At 36.4% G+C, this 21,326-nt stretch overlaps 1 protein-coding gene across 7 annotated transcripts in view; it reads right to left on the minus strand.

Annotated features, from left to right (window-relative positions):
- Positions 1 to 21,326, minus strand: part of mast2 (microtubule associated serine/threonine kinase 2) — a 160,264-nt gene that overhangs the window by 111,228 nt on the left and 27,710 nt on the right. For 3 of the 7 annotated variants that reach the window (XM_067374156.1, XM_067374162.1, XM_067374160.1), the window contains exons 2-3: positions 16,002 to 16,146; positions 13,991 to 14,136 (exon numbers count right to left, since the gene is read on the minus strand). In XM_067374156.1, the coding sequence (XP_067230257.1) occupies positions 13,991 to 14,136; positions 16,002 to 16,146 (291 nt within the window). Of the gene's footprint in view, positions 1 to 13,990; positions 14,137 to 16,001; positions 16,150 to 19,323; positions 19,468 to 21,326 lie in introns of those variants that run through there. The other 4 variants (XM_067374158.1, XM_067374155.1, XM_067374169.1 and 1 more) reach the window with 2 other exon arrangements.

Here is a 21,326-nt window from a genome sequence, read left to right on the forward strand (position 1 = left end):
CTTATGAGAAGTTGGTGGGGGTTCACCATCATTGTGACAAATGAAATGCCTTTTAGCTCAAGAACTATCCTGGCAGACAAGCAATAGAAGTGAATCACCAAGACAAAGTATGATGTCATTTTATTGGATGCTTAATAGCTCTCACTTAATTAAAACTCATCTTTGTATAAATCACATCTATAGATAAATCAAAGTGCAACTAAACTTTCACATTTGCGACGTTTATGTAGAAGCAGAGTTTACAGCTACCAAAGTCAACTAAATCTGTGTTCATATTGCACAAGATTCATTGAATACCCAAATTAAAAGTTCTTGACCCAACAGTCAGGCAACAAAAAATATGTTCTATTAGTAACACAAAAACATAATCACAAAATAACTGATTATTTCCTGAATAGACTGAAGCCTGAATGATGAGTCTCTTTCATCATCCTGCCTCATTATAGAAAATAGAGCAACACAGCCAACTCTGTCATCATGACATATTTCCCCTCTCTTTATGGTTCTCCAGTGAAAAGCTTCACAGAGATGCTTTTATTCCTTACGGCAACATTTTATTTCTGTTTTTCAATGTAGCACTTTTCCTACAGCTGAAAGGCCTAATAGCAGAATTATGTTGGTGCATAAGCGTCTGGAGGGATGTAAATGAAAAAGTGGAGTTTGTTTGACTCATTGTCTGCTTTTTCCTTGGTTAGATGTTGGGCTCATAAATGGTGCGAAATCTCAACTTTGCAAGTGTGAGACTCCATGGCGCTGAACGGTAGTTAATTTGACAAGACTTTCCATGAGGCGACTCTACCATTGCACCAACCGCAGCTCTGCTTGCATACAACTAAATTAAACCAGCAGCAAGTAACATGGGACTGACATTAACTGCAACGGCACTGTTTATTGTGCAGATTACAAATATCAAACAACTTGTCCCAATGGGGTGAGCTAATTTACACTGTCTTACAGTGACATTCAATGAGGCACAGGGCTGGCTGCTGTATTGACAGACAGTCTGAAGCTACAAGCAGGTTAATTAAAAGGGAGACATCAGTTCCTCTCTGGCTGATCCAGACTTGACTCAATCAATCACTCTACAAACTCAATAAATGTTTTTCTGGACCATCACATCCTGTTTGAGAGCATCTGATCAAATAGAAAAGGAGCTGGACATGGTCAGTATATTTAAACCCATATTTGGATGTAGGGCTCAAAAAAACATAATGAATAATGAAAGAGGTTATACATTATATTATCAATTACAGATCTTTCTAAATGTGTTTTCCCCCCATTATTATCAGCATCATTATATTATACATTTCTGACAAAGACAACTCAAATTTGTTGAAAGAATGTCACAGGAAGTCTGTTCCCATGTTTTCCCAGTTATATTGTGCTATAGTCCCAGAAACTGATTTCCATTTCTGCTATTTGATGGAACTATGTAAATGCATATAAGGTCAGGGCTGGATGTGACCAGACATGCAGAGGATTCAATCTGTTTTTAAATAAATAAGTCTCAACCCTCAAATCTTGCAATTGATTGTAAGTGAGAGTGACACAAAGAGCAAAAGAGAGGGAAAAAAATGAAATGTGAATCAATTCACAAAGAGACAACATTCACAATAGCCCTGACAGTTTCCACGGCAACCTCACATGGCTTTTATCCATGGCCGTGTTGGCTGAAGAAATAGATCTGATCTATGAGTGAAATGGCATTCAGGTAGAGCTGACCTCCAATAAGCACCTGATGCCAAAGCACAGACAGCCACCAACAAAGATAAATGACATGCAGGAAAAGAGAAAGTGTATGTGCTGATACAAGTGGGAATTAAAGCAACTAAGACAAAAAACATCATATAGAGACCTTTAAATAACAGTTGAGATTTCATTTGTCAATGGATTGATGTCAATATTAAGATTAAGAGATCTAATTAGGTCAGTCCTCAATGCATCCGTCCTTGACCCCAACATTACCTGCAGATATATTGAATAAAAACATCACAAATTCATGAAGATCTTGCTGCCAACTCAAGTATGAGAATGTTAAGACTGATATTTTAATAGAGTGTCTGTAATAAACTTTAGTAACATAAATGGCGTTACATTATAAATTTGAAAAATGTTATAATGTGACGCCAACAAACTCAATTCAATGATACTTACATATCTCAGAGGTTTTCAAAAAAAGTCATTTCATATATTAAAATTAAATCTCCTTTTAAGCCATTTATGAGCAAATACTATAAACATGGTCAAAAGGATGAAAAATATTTCAATATAATTTTTAGTTACATCACCCAGCCGTAATTTCTACAAGAATAAGTCACAGAAAATGTTATTACTAGAACAGCCATCTTATAGGATTAGATCACTTTAAAATGAAAATTACCCCAAGATTTACTCACCCTCAAGCCATCCTAGGTGTATATGACTTTCTTCTTTCTGATGAACACAATCAGAGTCATATTAATATATATCCTGATGCATCCAAGCTTTATAATGGCAGTGAAAGGGACCAACAAGTATAAAACTCAAGAAAGTGTATCCATCCATCATAAACGTTCTCCACACAGCTCCGAGGGGGTTAATAAAAATGCATTTAAGTAAGAAAAATATCCATATATAAAGTAAAATATCTAGCTTAAACCAGACCACCTTCCATATTCAACTTACGAAAAAAGTGCAACTGACATTGAATACAGAAGGTGTTGGACGCAGTGTAAGCATTTTGAACTGCGAGAGGTGTTACACTTTCTTCATAATTTGAATACGGAATGCGGACTGACAGAAGCTAGACAAATGCATCGCTTCCCTTCAGAAGGCCTTTATTACAACCCCCCACCCCCCGGAACCATGTGGAGTATGTTTATGATGGATGAATGCACTTTCTTCAGCTTTATACTCGTTGGTCCCGTTCAATGACATTATAAAGCTTGGATGCATCAGGATATTTATTAATATAACTCCGATTGTGTTCATCAGAAAGAAGAAAGTCATATACACCTAGGCTGGCTTGAGGGTGAGTAAACCTTGGGGTAATTTTCATTTTAAAGTGAAGTAATCCTTTAAGATTTGACATCTTGACTACCTTCTAAATTAACATGGTTCAAGCACAGGGTCTGCTCAAAAAAAAAAAAAAAAGTGAAATATTACACATTGTTAGTAACTATAAGACAGCAAAGATGCAGACAAACATAAAAGTCAATGGGTTTATATATGTTCAATTATATCATTCACCCAGCCAAAAGGTTAACACAACCCAGTCAAGCCAAAGCCTTAGGCACAAACAGTCATCTGCCAACATCGTCTGCTTTGTGCAAGGAAACCACCTCTAAGGAAAAGAGCCCATTTAACAAATGCTAATAGACTTTTACATATTTACAAGACAGCTGCATACTTTGAAAGCAGACACACAAACCATATAGTCAAGCCTTTTATCACAAGAAAGCAAACGGTGTACGTAGTATGACACATTGGACATGTAGTAAATACACAGATCCTTGAACAGATGGGTTGTGAGATCAGCAGGTGAGCTGAAACAGACATCGGTTCTTGCCTTAAGGCAGAAATATAGTCCATCACTGACAGCAATTAAACACCCTCCCTGAGCACTCAGCTAATGCATTTTAAATCAAGCTCTCACACAAAAACCATATCAAGCATGCTATTAAAGTACATAAACACTTTATACAACACTTATTTTAATTGAACCACACACTAATTGAGCATCATACATTAAATGCATGAATGCAAAGGAACAAGGTTATAATGGGGCAAAAGCATCTCAAAAACAAGACAACAGTATGACAATAATACTAGAGACAAAGAAAGAGAGAATATCTATATAATGACAGTCTGGCTCATAGCACTTTTTAAGCCTCTTGAGAGGAATGATAGCTATTTCCATCTCAAAGTAATTTCAAAATTGAGAAAATAAGATACCCCGAGATTAACGCCTTGTTGGAGGAGAAAGATCAAGAATGTATGATATTTAGGATGGTGTGGCATTGTAGCCTCATTAGGACAGTTGGGAATAAAGAAGTGCGTCAGCTGATAGGTGTAAGGAAGAGAATCAACATTTTTCTATTATTATTCTTCAGACCACTACAACATTTTTTTTCCCAGAAAAATGTAAAAATCTAGTTAAAAATTTAAGTGTGTAATGTGCTCCAAAGCTGCACTTATTTGAATAAAAAAAGAGTAATATTGTGAAATATTAGCACAATTTAAAACATCTCTTTTCTATTTTAATACATTTTAAAATGTAATTTAGTCCTGTGATGGCAAAGTTTTTTCAACATTATATATAGCAGGCCTGGTTTAATGTAGTAGGCTACTGTTTCTGAAACTCTTGACACAGACAAGCCACCCATGTAGATTAATGAACTTAAATGATAAGAACAAACCTCTAAAATGCTTTGAATCATCATACTACAAAACTAAAAACATGATATGGTGAGTTAAATTATGCTTTCACTTCGAGGGGTGCTGTATTAAATTATGTTTGCGCTTTCACTTTGAGGAGAGCTGCTCCAGTGTGTATGCGCTTCAGACGATCAATGACAGTTCAAATCGCAAGAAAGTGTCAAAATGACTATTCCCAAACTGTAAATGGTTAGTTCATCCAAAAATTAAAATTCTCTCTTCATTTACTCCCTCTCATGTTGTTTTCGCGTGTCAGGTAAGCATTTGAACGTCAATGTTTACTATAGTATGCGCACATTTGTGCAGATATATTTTTACTAGTGGGTGCAGGACACTATAGTTCATTTATGTAAGTGAGGATAGCAAAATAAAGTAAATTGTGATATATTATACCAAAAAAATTCTTCATACAGTGGACTACCAGTAAAATTCATCAAATTTGGAACCAAAAATTATTCATACACTTTGACCTGACCATGTTTTGCTTAAGTGTTATCTGACATAATTAAGATAATTTTTTTCTGACAGTTTAACTCTGAGACCTTGTCATATTTTATTACCATTTTTTTTTAACTATAGTGAATAAATTGTATTAATGAATAAAAGGTTTAAGGTGTCTGAATAAATTTTGGTTTGACTGTATATATATTATTAAATATATATTATTAAAAAACAGTTATTGTTTATTAAAAATTTGTAGGACTTGAAGTTGTGTCTACCCATTAACCTGAAATAGGTATTTTTTCCAAAACAATTACACTTTTTGGCAGTAGCAGAAGGATCATAGAACATGAAATGCAATCCCATATTGTTAATTGAGGCACCTGCAGAAAAAGCATCACTAATTTGTTTAAGTCCTCCAACACTGGACCTCATAGTTCTTGAGGAACAGACATGGGAATAAGCAAAACAAGAGGAACAAGAGAGCTTGCAAAAACAAAGCAAAAACCTCATCAGCCAATTATTTTTGGAAAATGAGTTGCCGGAAGCTAAGAGTAATGTTGTGCTGTGTTTATTGACTCTGTGCTCCAAATGTGCACTGATCTCAAGCAGACGCGTTTAATTTTTCATATGCATCTTAATTGCTATCTGGACTCAGTCAACCAGAATCTCACCATGGGCAGGAAGAAAGACAAAAGGGCTGCGTGAGTCCTGTGGAGACCTGGGTAATTAACTAAATTTGGATCAGCTCGTTTGAAAGGAACAGCCGGTATAACAAGTCTCAATCATGCACCTTAAAATTTATTCAACAAAATAACTGCTACTGTAACAGACACATAAGCTTGAATTGGTAAAGCTCGGATATTAATGACTAACAGAGTATTCAGAACTGGCTCATAATTATGAGGTCCAAAACGTCAGAACTCGTCATATTCTGACCAATTAAAGTATGAATCCTGCCCCTGTGTGCGTTTTAAAAGGTCACATTTTTGACAAATGAGGATAAGAACATGTTAGAAAGACAAAAATACAGCAAGAGGAGGTGATGACAGCAGAGACAGTGGGAAGAAAGAAGAGGAGGTAATAAATTAAGCACATTTAATAAAAAAAAGACCATTTTGTATTTTCAAAACATTAGCTTAAAAAGAGGCCTGTTCTTGCCTCTAAATCTTTTAAAAAGATTTTGAGAACATCATGACAAAAAAACTGACAAGTCCTTTTTGAGAGATGCAAAAAAATTAAACATTAATAATAAATCAGAACGTCTGTTACATCAAAAAGAGTTTCTACTTGAAAGAGTTCAATCAAGAACACCAAAGACAAGAAATACAGCACATATAAAAGGCAATAAAAAACAAACAGCATGATGGACATTACAGTACAGCATGGCACTAGAGTATAGTAAACACGGGAATGCATGAACTGATAAATGTATACTGTACCATTAATTTGTTGGTGCTTGCACTGCATTGGCATCTGTGTATTTGCTTCAGGCACAAGCATGTAAGTCTGAACAAGAATTTACTATTACTGGTCTCTTTTATTAGTATATGGATAATGTTTGTTTGGGTAGGTTGTGCCAGTTGTGACACTTCTTTTTGGAGCTGAACCACTTAAATAAGACAGACAGCACAGTTTAGGATTTTTAACTGCATTATTTCTTTGAGGGCCACACTGCAATCCTGTTCTAGCCTAAATGCATTCTGCAGGATATAGGCTAAGTGTAGCTATCCTCAGTTTCTGACCCAAGACGAGACCAAGTACATCCAGTCTACTTTCAGAGATGAATTATGAATGTGTCCTGCTGGCTCGACAGGTGAAGTTATTGAGGGCAGTGAAAAGAAAAGTAACACTGTGTTTTGTACATCAGTTTTCTTTTGCTGTTTCTCTCTCTTCACTGGTTATTGAATGCTTAACCTTGAAGAAAAAGAGCAAGTCAACATCACTCCTTGTGGTAAACAAGTATGATGGGATCTTTGAAGTTTCTATATTTTTCCTTTTGATTTTTCTGGATTTTAGAAGAAGGCTTGACATACACAGGTGCACATATTACGTTATGCAAAGATGCACTCAGTACTTTCTCATTAACTTTTAATCTTTTTTATGTAAAGCTCGACTGTTATTTAACTCCCTGAGGTCTGAAAACGCGCCGGCGCGTTTTGTAGGATTTTTTTCACATTGCAGCAAAACAGACTTAAAATACTCCGTCATTTCTTGTCATAGAGACATAAGTAATATATCAATTGAAACTATAGAATGTCTTCTTTTATTTGTGTACACTCAGAGTAAAAACACAATGTTGTGCTATTTGTAAAAAAAAAAAGAAAACTCACATGATGCGTGATCTTTCGTCTCCCTCTGAACGAAGTCCAATCTGATAGTTCTCAGAAAATGAACTGTAACTTATGAATACTAATGACAAAAAAAATGACACTTATGTCTAAAGAAACGTTGAAATGTCAGGTTTTAAATCGTGCAAGTCAAATCGAAAACAAACATTCTGTTTCTGTAATCCGTATGAAAAGAGAGCCATGTCAGAAGTCTGTGATTCAGCTCATTATCCGCTAATGTGGCCACGCCCACGGAGCCAGCGCTATTCAGAGGCAAATTCAGAGGCAATACATGCATACATTGTCTCAATCGTGTATTTATTGTCTTGAAAAGTGTTTATTTGGATGGTAAAGCCATGGTTAGCGATCTCTAGAAGACATGCCGTTAGTTCCTAGTTTCTTTTCTTCTTTATATGAATTTGTGGCCTAAAGGTGTACAGAGCGCCCTCCGGCTGCAAGTATGAATTAAAAACACCATTCCTGAAATGTCCTCTTTTTCATTAGAATCATTTGTGGACTAAATGTGCACAGAGAGTGCCCTCCGGCTGCAAGTATGAATTAAAAACACAGTATCCAGCATTCATAGTGATGACAATAAATATTACTTCTAAGTACAGAAATAAATATACAAGAATCCATCAATATTTCTCCAAATGTGCATGCTTTTAAGCTAAAAGCCTATATGAAATGCCACAGAGGTAACATAATTGTTCAGACACTTTGCATCACAGAAATACATTATATTTTAAAGAATATAATAGAATACCATTATTTTAAATTGTAATAATATTTCACAGTATTGCTGTTTATGATGAGCTGAGACATGATTACAGAGGGTTTTTTTTCACAGCCTACCTGGCTGAAAGGCCTCATTAATATGCAAGTCATTTCAGGTCATTATTATGTGATTCTTTTGTCTTCTCACGTGTACATGGCCCATTATTTATGCAGATTCACGCCTCCTCGCATACTGTGTTTCTTGACAAAAAGTGTCTTACAAAATTTAAATCACTCTATTGTTTTATATGAAAGAGTAGTCAGCATAATTTTACATAATTCTTAAGCAAAAACTCTAGTCTACAACCTCCAATAACCAGAAATCTGAACACAGATTTAATATACTTTTTTTGTCCTTATTTCAGTGACTTAAGTTTTTTGTTTTTTCAATAACCATGCATAAATATTATTCCTTCAAAAACACAAACATGTACATACATGTTCCTCACATATTATTGTAGCCTAGTTTGTGCTGAATACAGTATAATGACACTTTTTCATTAATATGTTTATGAACAACTGAAAAAAGCACAAATGTCAGAGCATGTCAAAACTTCTCCAAGCCCCAAATCAGCCTCAGACTCCAGAGGGTTAAAGATTGGCTGGTTAATGTTTACTGAAGCTAATATAATCAACATTTCACAATAAGCAAAAAATGACAAGAACAACTTGCTTGATGCTTATCTAAATGACAGTTGAGCTGTCAATGCTAGCTCTCGTATTAAAATTTTATGTGCTCTTTCTGTCCGCAAGACATTCTCAAAACATTGCAAATGACATTGCCGAGATTTAGATCAGATATTTAAAAAGCGTTAAAGGCGTTTTTTTCCCTCCAGGTACACTGCGAAATCTTGTTTTATTGTTTTGCGTCATAGATCATGATCAGGATCTGGGCCAAATGCAAGGAACATCAGATTAAAAGCCTGAAGATAGAAACAGAGGGTGCATAGCAAAAAGCAGAAACAACTGTCAGACCCAGATAAAGAAATCAAGTAGAGAGAGTAAATACTGTGGAAACAAAGCTAACAGCACAGAAACAAAAAAGACAGATCCCAGTAGCCTCGGAGTGTCGTCACATTGGGTTGGTTAGAAGCACTGTGGAGGGCCTTTCAAGTAATTATTCATAATTGCCTTTTGAATATTTAATCCTGTACATAGTCACTCTCTTCAGTTGTTTGTGACCTCAGTGATGGGAGATGAGCAACCATTCTGGTTTTCTTTGTGCCTCCTTTAAAACCTATTGCCCCTGGGTAACATTTTTCAAACCACAAAAAAATGAATCAATCAAGAAAAGAGATACAGAGGACAGCTAAAAAAATTAAAGGATGGAAACAGATTTCAATATCCCATTAAAAGATTTAAGTGACAAATGATTGACTGTGTATTCACGAGAGCCGCAGCTACTTACGTGGGCCTCCGACTGCCTATAAAAGCTCCATTAACCACACTAAAGACCAGATTCCCTGGGAGGGGAAAACAAATCACCATTTAAAATATACACAACCACTGCACAATTTAAGTCTGGTATGCTCTTACAAAAAGTCAACTTCTTTAACTGTTTTTCTTTAACTGATAAAACACAATTTTAGATTTCCATGGCAGACCAGCTTTTAAATCTGAAAATAATATTTGAACATAAAGCTAGAACAATAACATACACAATAAAGAAACAGCAGGAATGAATTACAATATCGCCTACAGCACTACAACATCCCCGTCTTTTCCCTTGCCCATATGCAAATATTATGCAAATATCACGGTATGTTAATGCCATGTTGACTTACTCCAGCCTCACTGCCATCACAACTTAGACTGAATGCCAAAGGAAGAAAACAAAATAACCTTTTTCTTCCCTGAATGTGTGCCATAAAAACATCTGAACAGATCACACTGACCTGTGCATAACCAAAAGGCAATTTTTCCTGCTATCTTATTATCTTATAATAATAAGATATTATTTTACTATCTTATCTTATTTCCTTTAATTATAGCAGCATATAGCCATATAATCAGTTATAATCACTTAAAGAGCATTCATATAGAATGATGACTAATATATATCTATTAAAATTCAATATTATACAATTATATGTACATATTGTGCATACGTTGCTATGTGGTTGCTAAATTGTTGTAAGTGGTTTGGATAGCTTCTGGATATTTGCTTCCTGAGAAAAAAATCTCAAATTTATCTCTGGCTTCTAGAAATGGCTCAGGTCTTTCCTTTAATGTAAATCTTGTGTATTGTTTTGCCCATTTTACCAAATCTGATCACTTCTAAAGGTAACAAGTTAAATACTTATGGTGTTTGTTCAAATCCCTTAGCACAATGAGTGATGGCAATTCCAGCACCTTGTCTGAAAACTGATCAGATGAACCAATTTGCATAATCAGTTATGGTTCATGTCACAAAAATACAGCCCCCACCCCCACCCCACAAAAAAACAAAAAAACAACAACAAAAAAAACACTAAAATCAGTGCTTGAACAACACACACAGACAGCTCCATGTTACATGGTAAACACCATCTGCCTGTCCTGCATGGTTCCCTTTAAGTCATTCCATCCCTGGGTCTCTCCCACACCTCATACAATAAAGCCCCACAGAGCAGCCTGGACCTGAGGATTATGAACTATATCACCACAGGATAAACCAACCCTGGGTCATTTCCTTCACTCCTAATGCTCCTTGGCTAAAGCTAACATTACACACTGTTTGAGAGATTTATAAAGAATGAAGTTGTGTTTATGCATTATACAGACTGCAAGTGTTTAAAAATGAAAATAGCGACGGCTCTCTTTTATTTGTAGTGATATTTGTAAACATTTAGAAAGACAATTTACAAATATCACTAAAAATATCATGTTATCATGGATCATGTCAGTTATTATTGCTCCATCTGCCATTTTTCACTATTGTTCTTGCTTTCTTACCTAGTCTGATGATTCTGCTGTGCACATCCAGATGTTTTGCCCTTGTGTAATGCCTCAATCATGGGCTGATATATGCAAATATTGGGGGCGTACACCCCGACTGTTTTAAACAAATGAGATTTATATAAGGAGGAAACAATGGAGTTTGAAACTCAGTGTATGTCTTTTCCATGTACTGAACTCTTGTTATTCAACTATGCCAATATAAATTCATTATTTAATTCTAGGGCACCTTTAATGCATTTTTTTTTGCACCATCAGACTTTTTAAATTTGTTATGAATAACTGAATCTTTTGATTTACATCCATGTTCCAAATTAAAAAAACAAATCTTCAAAAATAAGTATTTTTGATGTATACCACTACAGTTATATAAAAATACTGATACTATAGTATAAGATTTTGGTCATACTATACTGCCCACCCCTACTTGCAGTCAACACCATAATATGATATGTTTATAACACAATTTTCTCTAGCAATTTCCTGGAGACTGCTTTATATAGTATTGAATATAATTTGTCAAATAGATTGCACACATATCAAATTGAATAATTTCCTTTTAAAACCTCAATATACTACAGCCTCATTGATATTATATTTATGATGTCGATTGCTTGATGCGTATATGAAATAATCAGCCAATGGTTATTTGTCATATTAAACAGTGATGAATTCGATTCACATCGACAGGACTTCAAATTACGTTTGAGATATGTTGATGCACAAACAAGCTTTATATTATCCTTCATACCGGCATACAGTACAAAAGAATTTTCCTTGCAACTTTAAATAACTGTGAACTATTACATCTTAATATCAACATGCTACTGTTTGCTGGCATATAAATCCTAATAAGCAGCAATTAGTGTGTCCATGGTTTCTCTTTCAACAGACAAGGCCTTTTAAAGAGGGCCTGCTGAAGCACTGGCATATTAATTACCACTTTATTAGGACACTCTGCTACACTGCAGTGCTGAGTATATTTTTCATCCATAAACATAAGGGCTGAGATAATCAAACAGCCCATGTGTAGCACTTTACCCCTTCAAGATTTGTACCGTCTAGTTCTACATCAGTGGGCAGTCAGCACCTCTGTGTGTACAGGATGTGGGCAATGCTGCCATCTGATGGTTAGAAACAACCATGATCATGACAGAATTCTCAGTATTATTTCAAAGGTTTTTTCTAGATGTTCAGGAGCAATGTAGAGTAAATCTACTGAAACACACTGCAACTAAAGTAAAATGGTTGTCATTTGACTTATGGATCTAAATGCAAACTCAGTATTATAGGCTATCACAAATGTTTTGCTCCTGTTTGCTGCTGTATACAGAACAGCAGTCTCAGACCTTATATCTAATAATATCATCTAATCAGTGTTATTTTTTTCACTGATGAAAACGAGAAGATAACTAAATAAAAAAGTAATTTTGAATGATAAAAACTATGATGGAAATCAATTGACATTTTCATCAAAAGAAAAATGAGATGAACATGTTAGGTGTTAGGTTTTGGGAAGGTATCCAGTCAGAAATTATGTCCTGTGTGGTAGATGTGCACATTTGAATTGTAACTTTCAGATCTACCTTGTGGGACATAAGTTGGTATACACTTGCTGCATGTCTCAAAAATTGTTCAAAAATGTAAACATCTGGGTGAAAGAGAAGAACAGACTTATGGATCAATCTGAAAAAGCGTGACGACATGGGAGCTCACTACAGTCTGGTTTTCTATGCGCACACAGAAAGCTACCTCTCAGATATCAGCACACGAGTACTGAATTGAGCTCTTCTTTGCGTCTTTTCGTGCTTGAACAGACAAGTACATGCAAAATTAGGCTAAAATATGCATATTGGAGAGTATTCACGTAAACACAGTCAGTTATATTTTAAGTGAACGTAAACAGTTGGGAGAATATCGGATGTGTATCAGTGTATTGGATCCATGCATTCGGCCTTAAAGTGACAGCAGTCTAATAAATCAGCTGCTGTCCATCATAATGAAACAACAAAAGAAAAAGAGAAAATCACCTACTGCTCTTGATTGAATAACTTTCATAAGGATTCATGTATATTTAACTTATAAATTAAAGTATAAGTAAATTATAAGTATATTTAACAAATAAATATGTCTGCTTGAAAGAATGAAGAATGTTGTATGCAAGTTGTTATAAAGAGTGCATATATCATTAATTAATAAGAAGACCATGTTCTTGTTTCTTTAGGAGAAGTGGTATAGTCTAGTTAAGTGGCACTAATATATATATATATATATAACAAATTATATTAAATATTAAACCAAGACTCAATAAATTACATTCCGTTTTAGTATTTTTCCCCACTTTCAATGGTGTAGTACTAGCCACAGACAGCAGATGTAGCTGTGGCACTAGGCTTTAGACTGCACAACAAATTTATGGTAAATAATCTTCTGCACATACAGCAGGTACAAGATCTCTTCAGATAAGGTTATATTGCTGTAATTGACACACATATTTTCTACACTTCTAAAACTCTATGAACAAACACTAAGACCAACCATACCTAACACTGTTTTCTATTCCTTTTGAAATTACTGAGATATACAATGAAAGTAAGGATCAATACAGATCATCCGTGACAATGTGATCTGACGTCAGAGGTACTTCATAAGGAGTGAATTTGCATTTGTAAGCCAATGTGTTCTATTCATGCATCATAAGTTACATCAGTGGTGGTTATTTAACATTTAGTCCTTAGGTATTGCCAGTGTTCAGGTGTGTACACAGGATCCAAATTCCCTTTCACCACACATAACAATGGTAAAATAAAGTAGTTATAAAAATTTTCCACGTTTGTCACCACATAGTTCTGGAGGGCGGAGGGGGGGGGGGGGGGTCGATAGTCTGTGGGTCAGACTATTATTCTTACAAATGGATTTAAACCAAGTTAATGCGGCAGTGCCTTTTTAATAATTTACAAACTCCAATTGTTAATCATCAAATCCACTTTTTACTTGCATTTGTCACATTTCCACTTGCATTTTGGGCAATTTTAGACCGTTTGTTTGATTGTGTTGGATAGAAAAAAATAGAGGGCATGTGCACTTACCAGTCCCGCAGTGAGAGAGGGGGCAGACTGGCCAAAGGACTGACTCCTCATGCGGACCAAGTTATTGGGTTCTCCTGTGTGCTGCTGCCAGGCCAGCTGACTCACTCCACCATGCATGCTGCTGGACAGAGGCAGAAGCTGCTTTCCTGTGGCACACCAAGGAAACACAGAATCAGAACATGGTCTGTACTTGTTTGTATATGTGTCTGTGTTCTGTGGTCAAGAACCAAATCAAAGCCAAGCCACAGATTCTTTCTGACAGCTCATCTATTTAAATCTACATCTTTTATATAATGTGAACAAAGCTCTGTAAAATTCTTCTAGATCACTTATTAAATATAATCAAATTTGTGATATGTATCATCTTAAAGTGCCCCTATCATGCTATTTTAAAGGTTCCTGATTTTGTTTTGGAGGTGTCCTACAATAGATCTACATGCATCCAAGGTCAAAAAACATGGTTTTTCTCATAATGGCATCATCTCATTTCTCACAAATGTCTGAAAATGTCTGAAACATTTCCATCAAGGACTTGGTCTCTCTAAATCCCTCTTTCCCAAGAGTGTACTCTGCTCTGATTGGTCAGATGGCCCAGACTGTTGTGTTTGGTCTATCACTTACAGAAACAGAAACAAAACGCCCATTACCATATCTGAATTTTAGCTCACTTCTAGACACTGATAAAGAACATTAATGATGTGGTCGGTTTTACAATATCATTTCAATCCTTGTGTCCTTATCCATGAAAAGAGAAGAAAAACAGCGTCTTTTTGACATGTCGACATCACAAACCAAAATGTTCCAGGCCTCAACTACAACTACAGTCTGAGGGCAGGTGAAAGTAGACGTTGTTTGTGGGCAGCCAATGAAGACCATTGGCCCTATTTTAACAATCTAAGAGCATGGTGTAAAGCACACGGCGCAAGTGCACTTAGGGCGTGTGCGAATCCACTTTTGATATTTTAACGGCGGGAAAAATGAGTAATGAGTAATGGGTGTGTTTTGGGCATAACATGCAATAAACCACTCAGAGTCTCATCTCCCATTCCCTTTAAAAGCCAGTTGCACTCACACCATGGCGGATTCGCTATCTACATGGTGGAATTTGCAAGCGGAAAAACTGAACGCTTCTCTTGCGAGGAAACGAATCTAAAAAGTTTAAAGTACAAGAGCAGACCATCTATGGGACAAGCTGGATTTCACCAAAGTATTTTTATCTTTATGCAGACAATAATAATCTTTTACTTTGTAATCTTTTTTTTATAGTTGGTATGTTTGTGTGCTGCTACCCATCCCTGTGTGTGTAATAAGCAGATTGTACACACGTTGTGCACCTGCCTATAGGTGCATATTACTAGTGCGCTCTTTAAATAACAATTACTGCATCATTGACTTTAGACCAGGTTCAGTTTGTCAATGGCGCAGTCTATTTCAGTTGCCTCAAAATAGCAACACACCTCGTTTTCATGGGCGCACAAATGCATTTGCTATTTAAACAATGTGGTGCAGGACGTGAAAATGATAACTGCGTTGAGCTGAAACTAGCAAAAAACACTTGTGTCAAACCTGGGTCAGGTGTATGATAGGGCCCAAAAGGTGGGAACTATACAAATTTGTTACAAACCTACATAGGTTTGTGCTGGGGGTAAGACTGGAGTTACTTACGACTCATTTCAGGCAGTTCAAAATTGATTCTTTCTTTTGTGAAACAATAACTCCACTTATTGTGCACTTTGATCTTTGAAACTTTGCAGAGCTTTTACATTCCCAAACAGCTTTATTACAATCTACATGAAAGGTAACATCCATAAAAGAATAACAAGAATATAAGAATAATTAAAATTGCAGAAAAGGTCAGATGTTTTGCTTCTACTGAAGCGCAAGATGTTCTTTGGATCATTCACAAATTATGCTGGAGAAAATGATCATCAGCTTTTACACAAACTCCCGGAGTCTTAAGCAAAAGGAGAGATATACAAACTACTAAGGAAAATCATTTGTGGTGTCTCACCGGTGAGGACGCCAGCCATACTGCTGCGTCGGGCTCTGCTGTCATCCTGACTGAGCTGCCGCTGCAGTTTGGTCTTTCCTGCAGCAGGAGACAGGTCGGGGTTACTCAGCTTCCTGAACAGCAGGGGAGGCGGTGCCGGCAGCTCCTGCTGAAACACACATAGATTAGGAGTTTTTTTTCCTCTTTTCAATGACAAACAAGCACATGTAACTGTTTTTACATGCCACTAAAGAATCTAACCTCAGAATATATGAATTAGATGAATAGAAAATATACTGCAGTACAGTTGTATGGTTACATAGTTGCCACAGTCAACTCAAAAGCAATAAAATTGATTTAAAAAGCTGCTCCTTCCACACTGTGGCACTGCATCAGTCACAGTAAATAATACATCTCAAAAATAGGACTTGCTGCCAAGATATGAATTGGGGAAAATATTAATTCAATATTTCAGTGAGATACTTTAACGATTCTGAATCAATGCAAGTTCAGAAATTCAGAATACATTTAGATAAAGGCACATACTAAATAGACTGCTTATCCATTCGAGATTTACCAATTTTTTGTCTTGCGAGATGCCAAAGAAGAGCCATCCAGGTGTGAATGTTGCTAATTTTATTCAATTTATGGATATTCTACACATTTGTTCTAAGGTAACTGTAAGCTACAATGCAAAGGGCCACGTAATATTCGAATAAAAGAGAATTAAAGGAAATAAATTCAGTGTTTTCCAAAGGCAACATGGAATAATACACCATTATACAACAAAAATTGCCTTTGCAAAGCAGAATAATCAATAACAAAAAACGTAGGTGTATAAGAAATCAAATAGTGACAGATCGAACCTAGGGATGCTCACATTGACCGTTTAACCGTTAACCGAAAGTAAGAATTTTAACCGATTAATACAATCAGTTAATTTTTTTTTTTTTTTTTTTTTGATGCATGGTTAAAGAAAAATATGCTATATATACATATATGCTTATTTGTTAACTCGCAGGGCGTTTCACACGTGCCAGACATATTTCGCTAAGCAACAAGCAAAATGAAGCGAGCGAAAATAAGTACTGACCATTTCGATAGGCACGGGGGACAGTTTTGAAAAGACAGAAATCGACCCCCGCACTTTTGATAAGGGCTGCTTCAATCAGTCACAATATATCATCTTTTAGCTTAGGATATTTTCTTTCAAATGAGACCATTTTCACGTTTCTGTGAGCTTTCGTTCTTAAATAATCAACTGTTTTGTTGCAGATGTGAAGAAGAGGAAATGCGCTCTCGAACAGAAAAAGACGCGATCTCCAAGCAATCGATCACAGCGTGCTAATGTTTTAGGACAGGACGATGGTATATAAATCGTGCCCGAACGTTAGCTTTTGTCAATCAAGCAAAACCGTCCATTCAGAAACCGAGAAATTTGACACTTTAAGGTAAGAGGCTGATCTCTCAGATTGACGCGCGAGCTGGCTTGACAGAAGTTTTCGTGAGGATTTGTAGTTTATGGACTGTTTTGAGTTAAAAGCATTGATGGCATGTATAAAAGAGATATCTAAAAGCGAAATGAAAATTATTGCTTCGACCGGCGACACAGTGGGGAGGACGCACGAGAGGAGACCTGCGCGTTTAATTGGTATGTGTATACTGTAATACTGCATTTACAAAGCTTATTAGTGGCATGCACTTTGATAACGAAAGTGAAAGTGCCTTTTGCGGTCGCATCGCGGTGCCCCCGCGTTCCCATTACAATTTAGGGCCATGGTATACTTCATTTCCCGCATTCCGCTTAGTCTCGTGTGCGAGCCTTTCAAAGAAAATCCATTGCCCATGAGTGCGGAAAGATGCGTTCGGTATGCACACTTGCACCGTCCGTGGTCATAACAGTAACAATGCTTGAGGTACAGTAGGCCTGCTATTTATATTTGATGGAAAAAATGTCTAAAATACCGGTTGTTTGTCATCTTAATTTGTTAAACATTTAAGTGAAAAATAATTTTAGTGTAGGCCTATTTATTTTATGCCTTTTATTTAAATTATTTTTTTCTGTTGTCAGAAACACTGCAGGTGCGTGACAATTTGATAATGTGAATCCAGGTTCTGTTGTTTATCTGTTCTATGCTGCTGTTTGCATGTTGAAATAAACCCGTGGAACACACAGACACTCGTCAATTGTATTTTTTATTTAATGTCATAGCCTATATATGTCATATTATCATCATATAGGCTATACAATATTATAATCTTATCAGTTAACGGTTAATAATCGGATAACGAGCGTCGGTTGTCGGTCGAGAAATTTAACCGAAATGAGCATCCCTAATCGAACCATGAGGCGCCTAAATCAAATCAGTACATTAACAAGCCACTAAAAAACACAAAAACAATGTAAAACTGTCATCAACACAAGAATTATGATGATAGGAAAAAAAACAATCAAATTTAAGGAGGTAAAAACTCTGGGCCAAAATGAGAGCCAAATAATTTCTTTAAAGACGCCTGCAGATTCATTCATACTGGCTGTGTTCTTCATCAGGATGGGAAACAGACGTTGCCATGGAAATCTGGCAAGAACCCTGCGCTGGTCACATCCTCTCTGTGGTGTCACGAAATTCCTCAAACATCTGGAAGGACTGTTTGTATCAAATACGCAGCATTCAGAAAACCACACCACACCAAAACCAAAACCACACCATTCAAAAGGTAAAAAGCCTCAAAGCAAACAGTGTTGTCACTAGCTTTCACACACACACAGAGTGAAAAAAAAAAAAAAAAACTAAACACAATCCTACCAGTGACCACTGGAGAGAGACTGTATGCAAGGCTGTATGCAAGTTTCACAATCTCACTCCAAGTCTTTCACTACCATTCAAAAGTTCATAAGTATTTTAAAAAATAAATAAATACGTTTATTAAGCAAGGAAAGATGCATTAAATTGATCAAAAGTGACGTTTTCAGTATTGATAACAAAAAATGTTACTTGAGCACCAAATCAGCACATTAGAATGATTTATGAAGGATCATGTGACACTGAAAACTGGAGTAATCTAATCACTGCTGAAAATACCATTATAGGAATAAATTACATTTTAAAACATACTAAATAGAAAATAATTGTTTTAAATAGTAATAATATTTCACAACATTAGTTTTACTGTATTTTTGATCAAATAAATGCAGCCTTGGTGAGCATTAGAGACTTCTTCCAAAAGCATTTTAAAAATCTTACTGACCCCAAATTTTTTAAACAGTAAATATACATTAATTCACATTAAGAAGCAATACATTTTTTGCTTCACAACACAAACAATCCTCTGGATCCCTTACCTTGCGCATGATTGAGTGTTCTTTCTTTTCTTTTAATTTATAGAAACAAAGGCTCAGACAGGTCACTCAGCGGCACTAATTACCATTTACGCTTTTCTTAGGATTGCTACATCTTTCATGTGCTCTCAGCCCCCAAAGTGCAGCTACATAAATTCCAGCAAACACAATATATTTACTCCACACAGCTACAGCCCTGGTGAGCAAGAGTGCACTTCATCAATGACAGGCTAGAAGATGCAGCCGTTGAGAAGTCAGTATCAGGTTGCGTGGGGGCTGAGTGACCATGACGTCAGTCTGGAGTCCCGGGCTAATCAGCTGAGGATCAGGGACACCGGTGAATACACGTGAGAAACGGGTTTGGCGGGACACTCTCACCTGCCTCGGTACAAGCATTGCAGTAGGGCTTAAACATTAGCTGCTTTTCCACTGTTGGGCCAGTGCGAGCCAGGGCTAACATGTGCCAGGTGGGGCCAATAGCCTGGGACCTCAAGCCACGAGGCCAAATTCAAGCTGCATTTCCACTGTCAGGACAGAGCCCCGCAGAGCCACACTGAAACCCACCCTTTACAAAATAATCACAAAATAAACATGACAAATGGAGATGTTTGGCCTTTACTTAAAGACTTAAAACTCCAGCATTGATATTTGACCAATGATTTATGATTAAAAAAATGTTACGGTGACAGTAATTTATTAATGAGTCAGGAGTGCACATCAATCGTTCTGAATCAAACTGGTAATTATCATTATCTTATATAAAAAGAGAACACGCATACTTATTCAGTCACGCATGCTTCCATTTTTTTTTTGTGATCAAAGGAATGAACAAAACAACTCCATTAAGGCTTTTAAGTCCAAAGCCTTACATGTTTAGAAAAATATTGAGAAAATATCCTGTTTACATCAAATTTCTTTAGAAAGAATGAGCATTTCCATAATTTTCCACAAAATTGTGCGATCTGATGAAGTTTGAGCGATGACTTTCATCTCACTAAACTGTTATCCTTTCAGCCTGAGCAACAGATGGAGCTCACGGACAGAAAACAGGAGTTATACTCTGGTTAACTCATATATGTAATTTATGACGAGGATGCAAAAGTCCAGTTTCTCCAAATGCACTGCAGGGAAAAGACAGATGAAACACAAAACCAAATAAAAGACACTATTATAATCTTTCATAATTTGTGTAAAGCTGTGGACACACAACGATTGTAACGATTGGCCGATTATGAATGTAATTTGATACTTACAACTGATCATGCCCAGACGTGCCGAGTCAAAGCCAGTTGCATTCAGTCAGTGTTTACAGTCAATGTTTAAATTCTGTGTAAGAATTTAAATCTGCTTCAGTCGAAAGAAACAGTCTTTGTATGTTGAGCTCAGTCTTAGAATGTTTTAGCTAGTCATTAAGTGTCTCCGATGAGTAGTTCTGCTTATACTGGTGAAATATCAGCAGAAAGTCTCTTGTCCAGACAGATTCGACGATCAGAACTATTATACATATAATAGCCCTACGATCTTATTGTCAGGTTTATGTTGTGCTATATGGACCCTTATTTTGACATTCTCTTCTGTTTAGTTAACTTTTTAGTTTCGTTACTGAATATGACCTCGTTACACAGATTATTTTATATGGCGGTAATACTGCATATTGCGCTATTGAGCCACTTAAAATTACAGCACTGGAAATTTCTTCACCGTGACAGCCCTAGACCAGACAATGGAACAATGGAAACAAGGCTCTAAACTCTGTTCTGGTTGCACAAGCAAGCAGTACTTGGGTCAGTGGATCATTACTACATCTGGAAACAGTGGAAGAATGTGAAATTACTAGTATTAGGCCATGTGTCCTCCAAAGCATTTTTTCCAGCTGCTAGCATACTTTTTCAATTGTTTTCAATGGGAACGCAGTGTTTTTTAAACGCCAGGAGCGTAACGAGGTGCTGAGCGTCTTTTTCACGCTCAAGCGCTGAGAGCTCTGCGTTTTTTACCGGTCGCCACGA

The sequence above is a fragment of the Chanodichthys erythropterus genome, chromosome 21, assembly GCF_024489055.1.
Source record: "Chanodichthys erythropterus isolate Z2021 chromosome 21, ASM2448905v1, whole genome shotgun sequence".
NCBI classification, from domain to species: Eukaryota; Metazoa; Chordata; class Actinopteri; order Cypriniformes; family Xenocyprididae; genus Chanodichthys; species Chanodichthys erythropterus.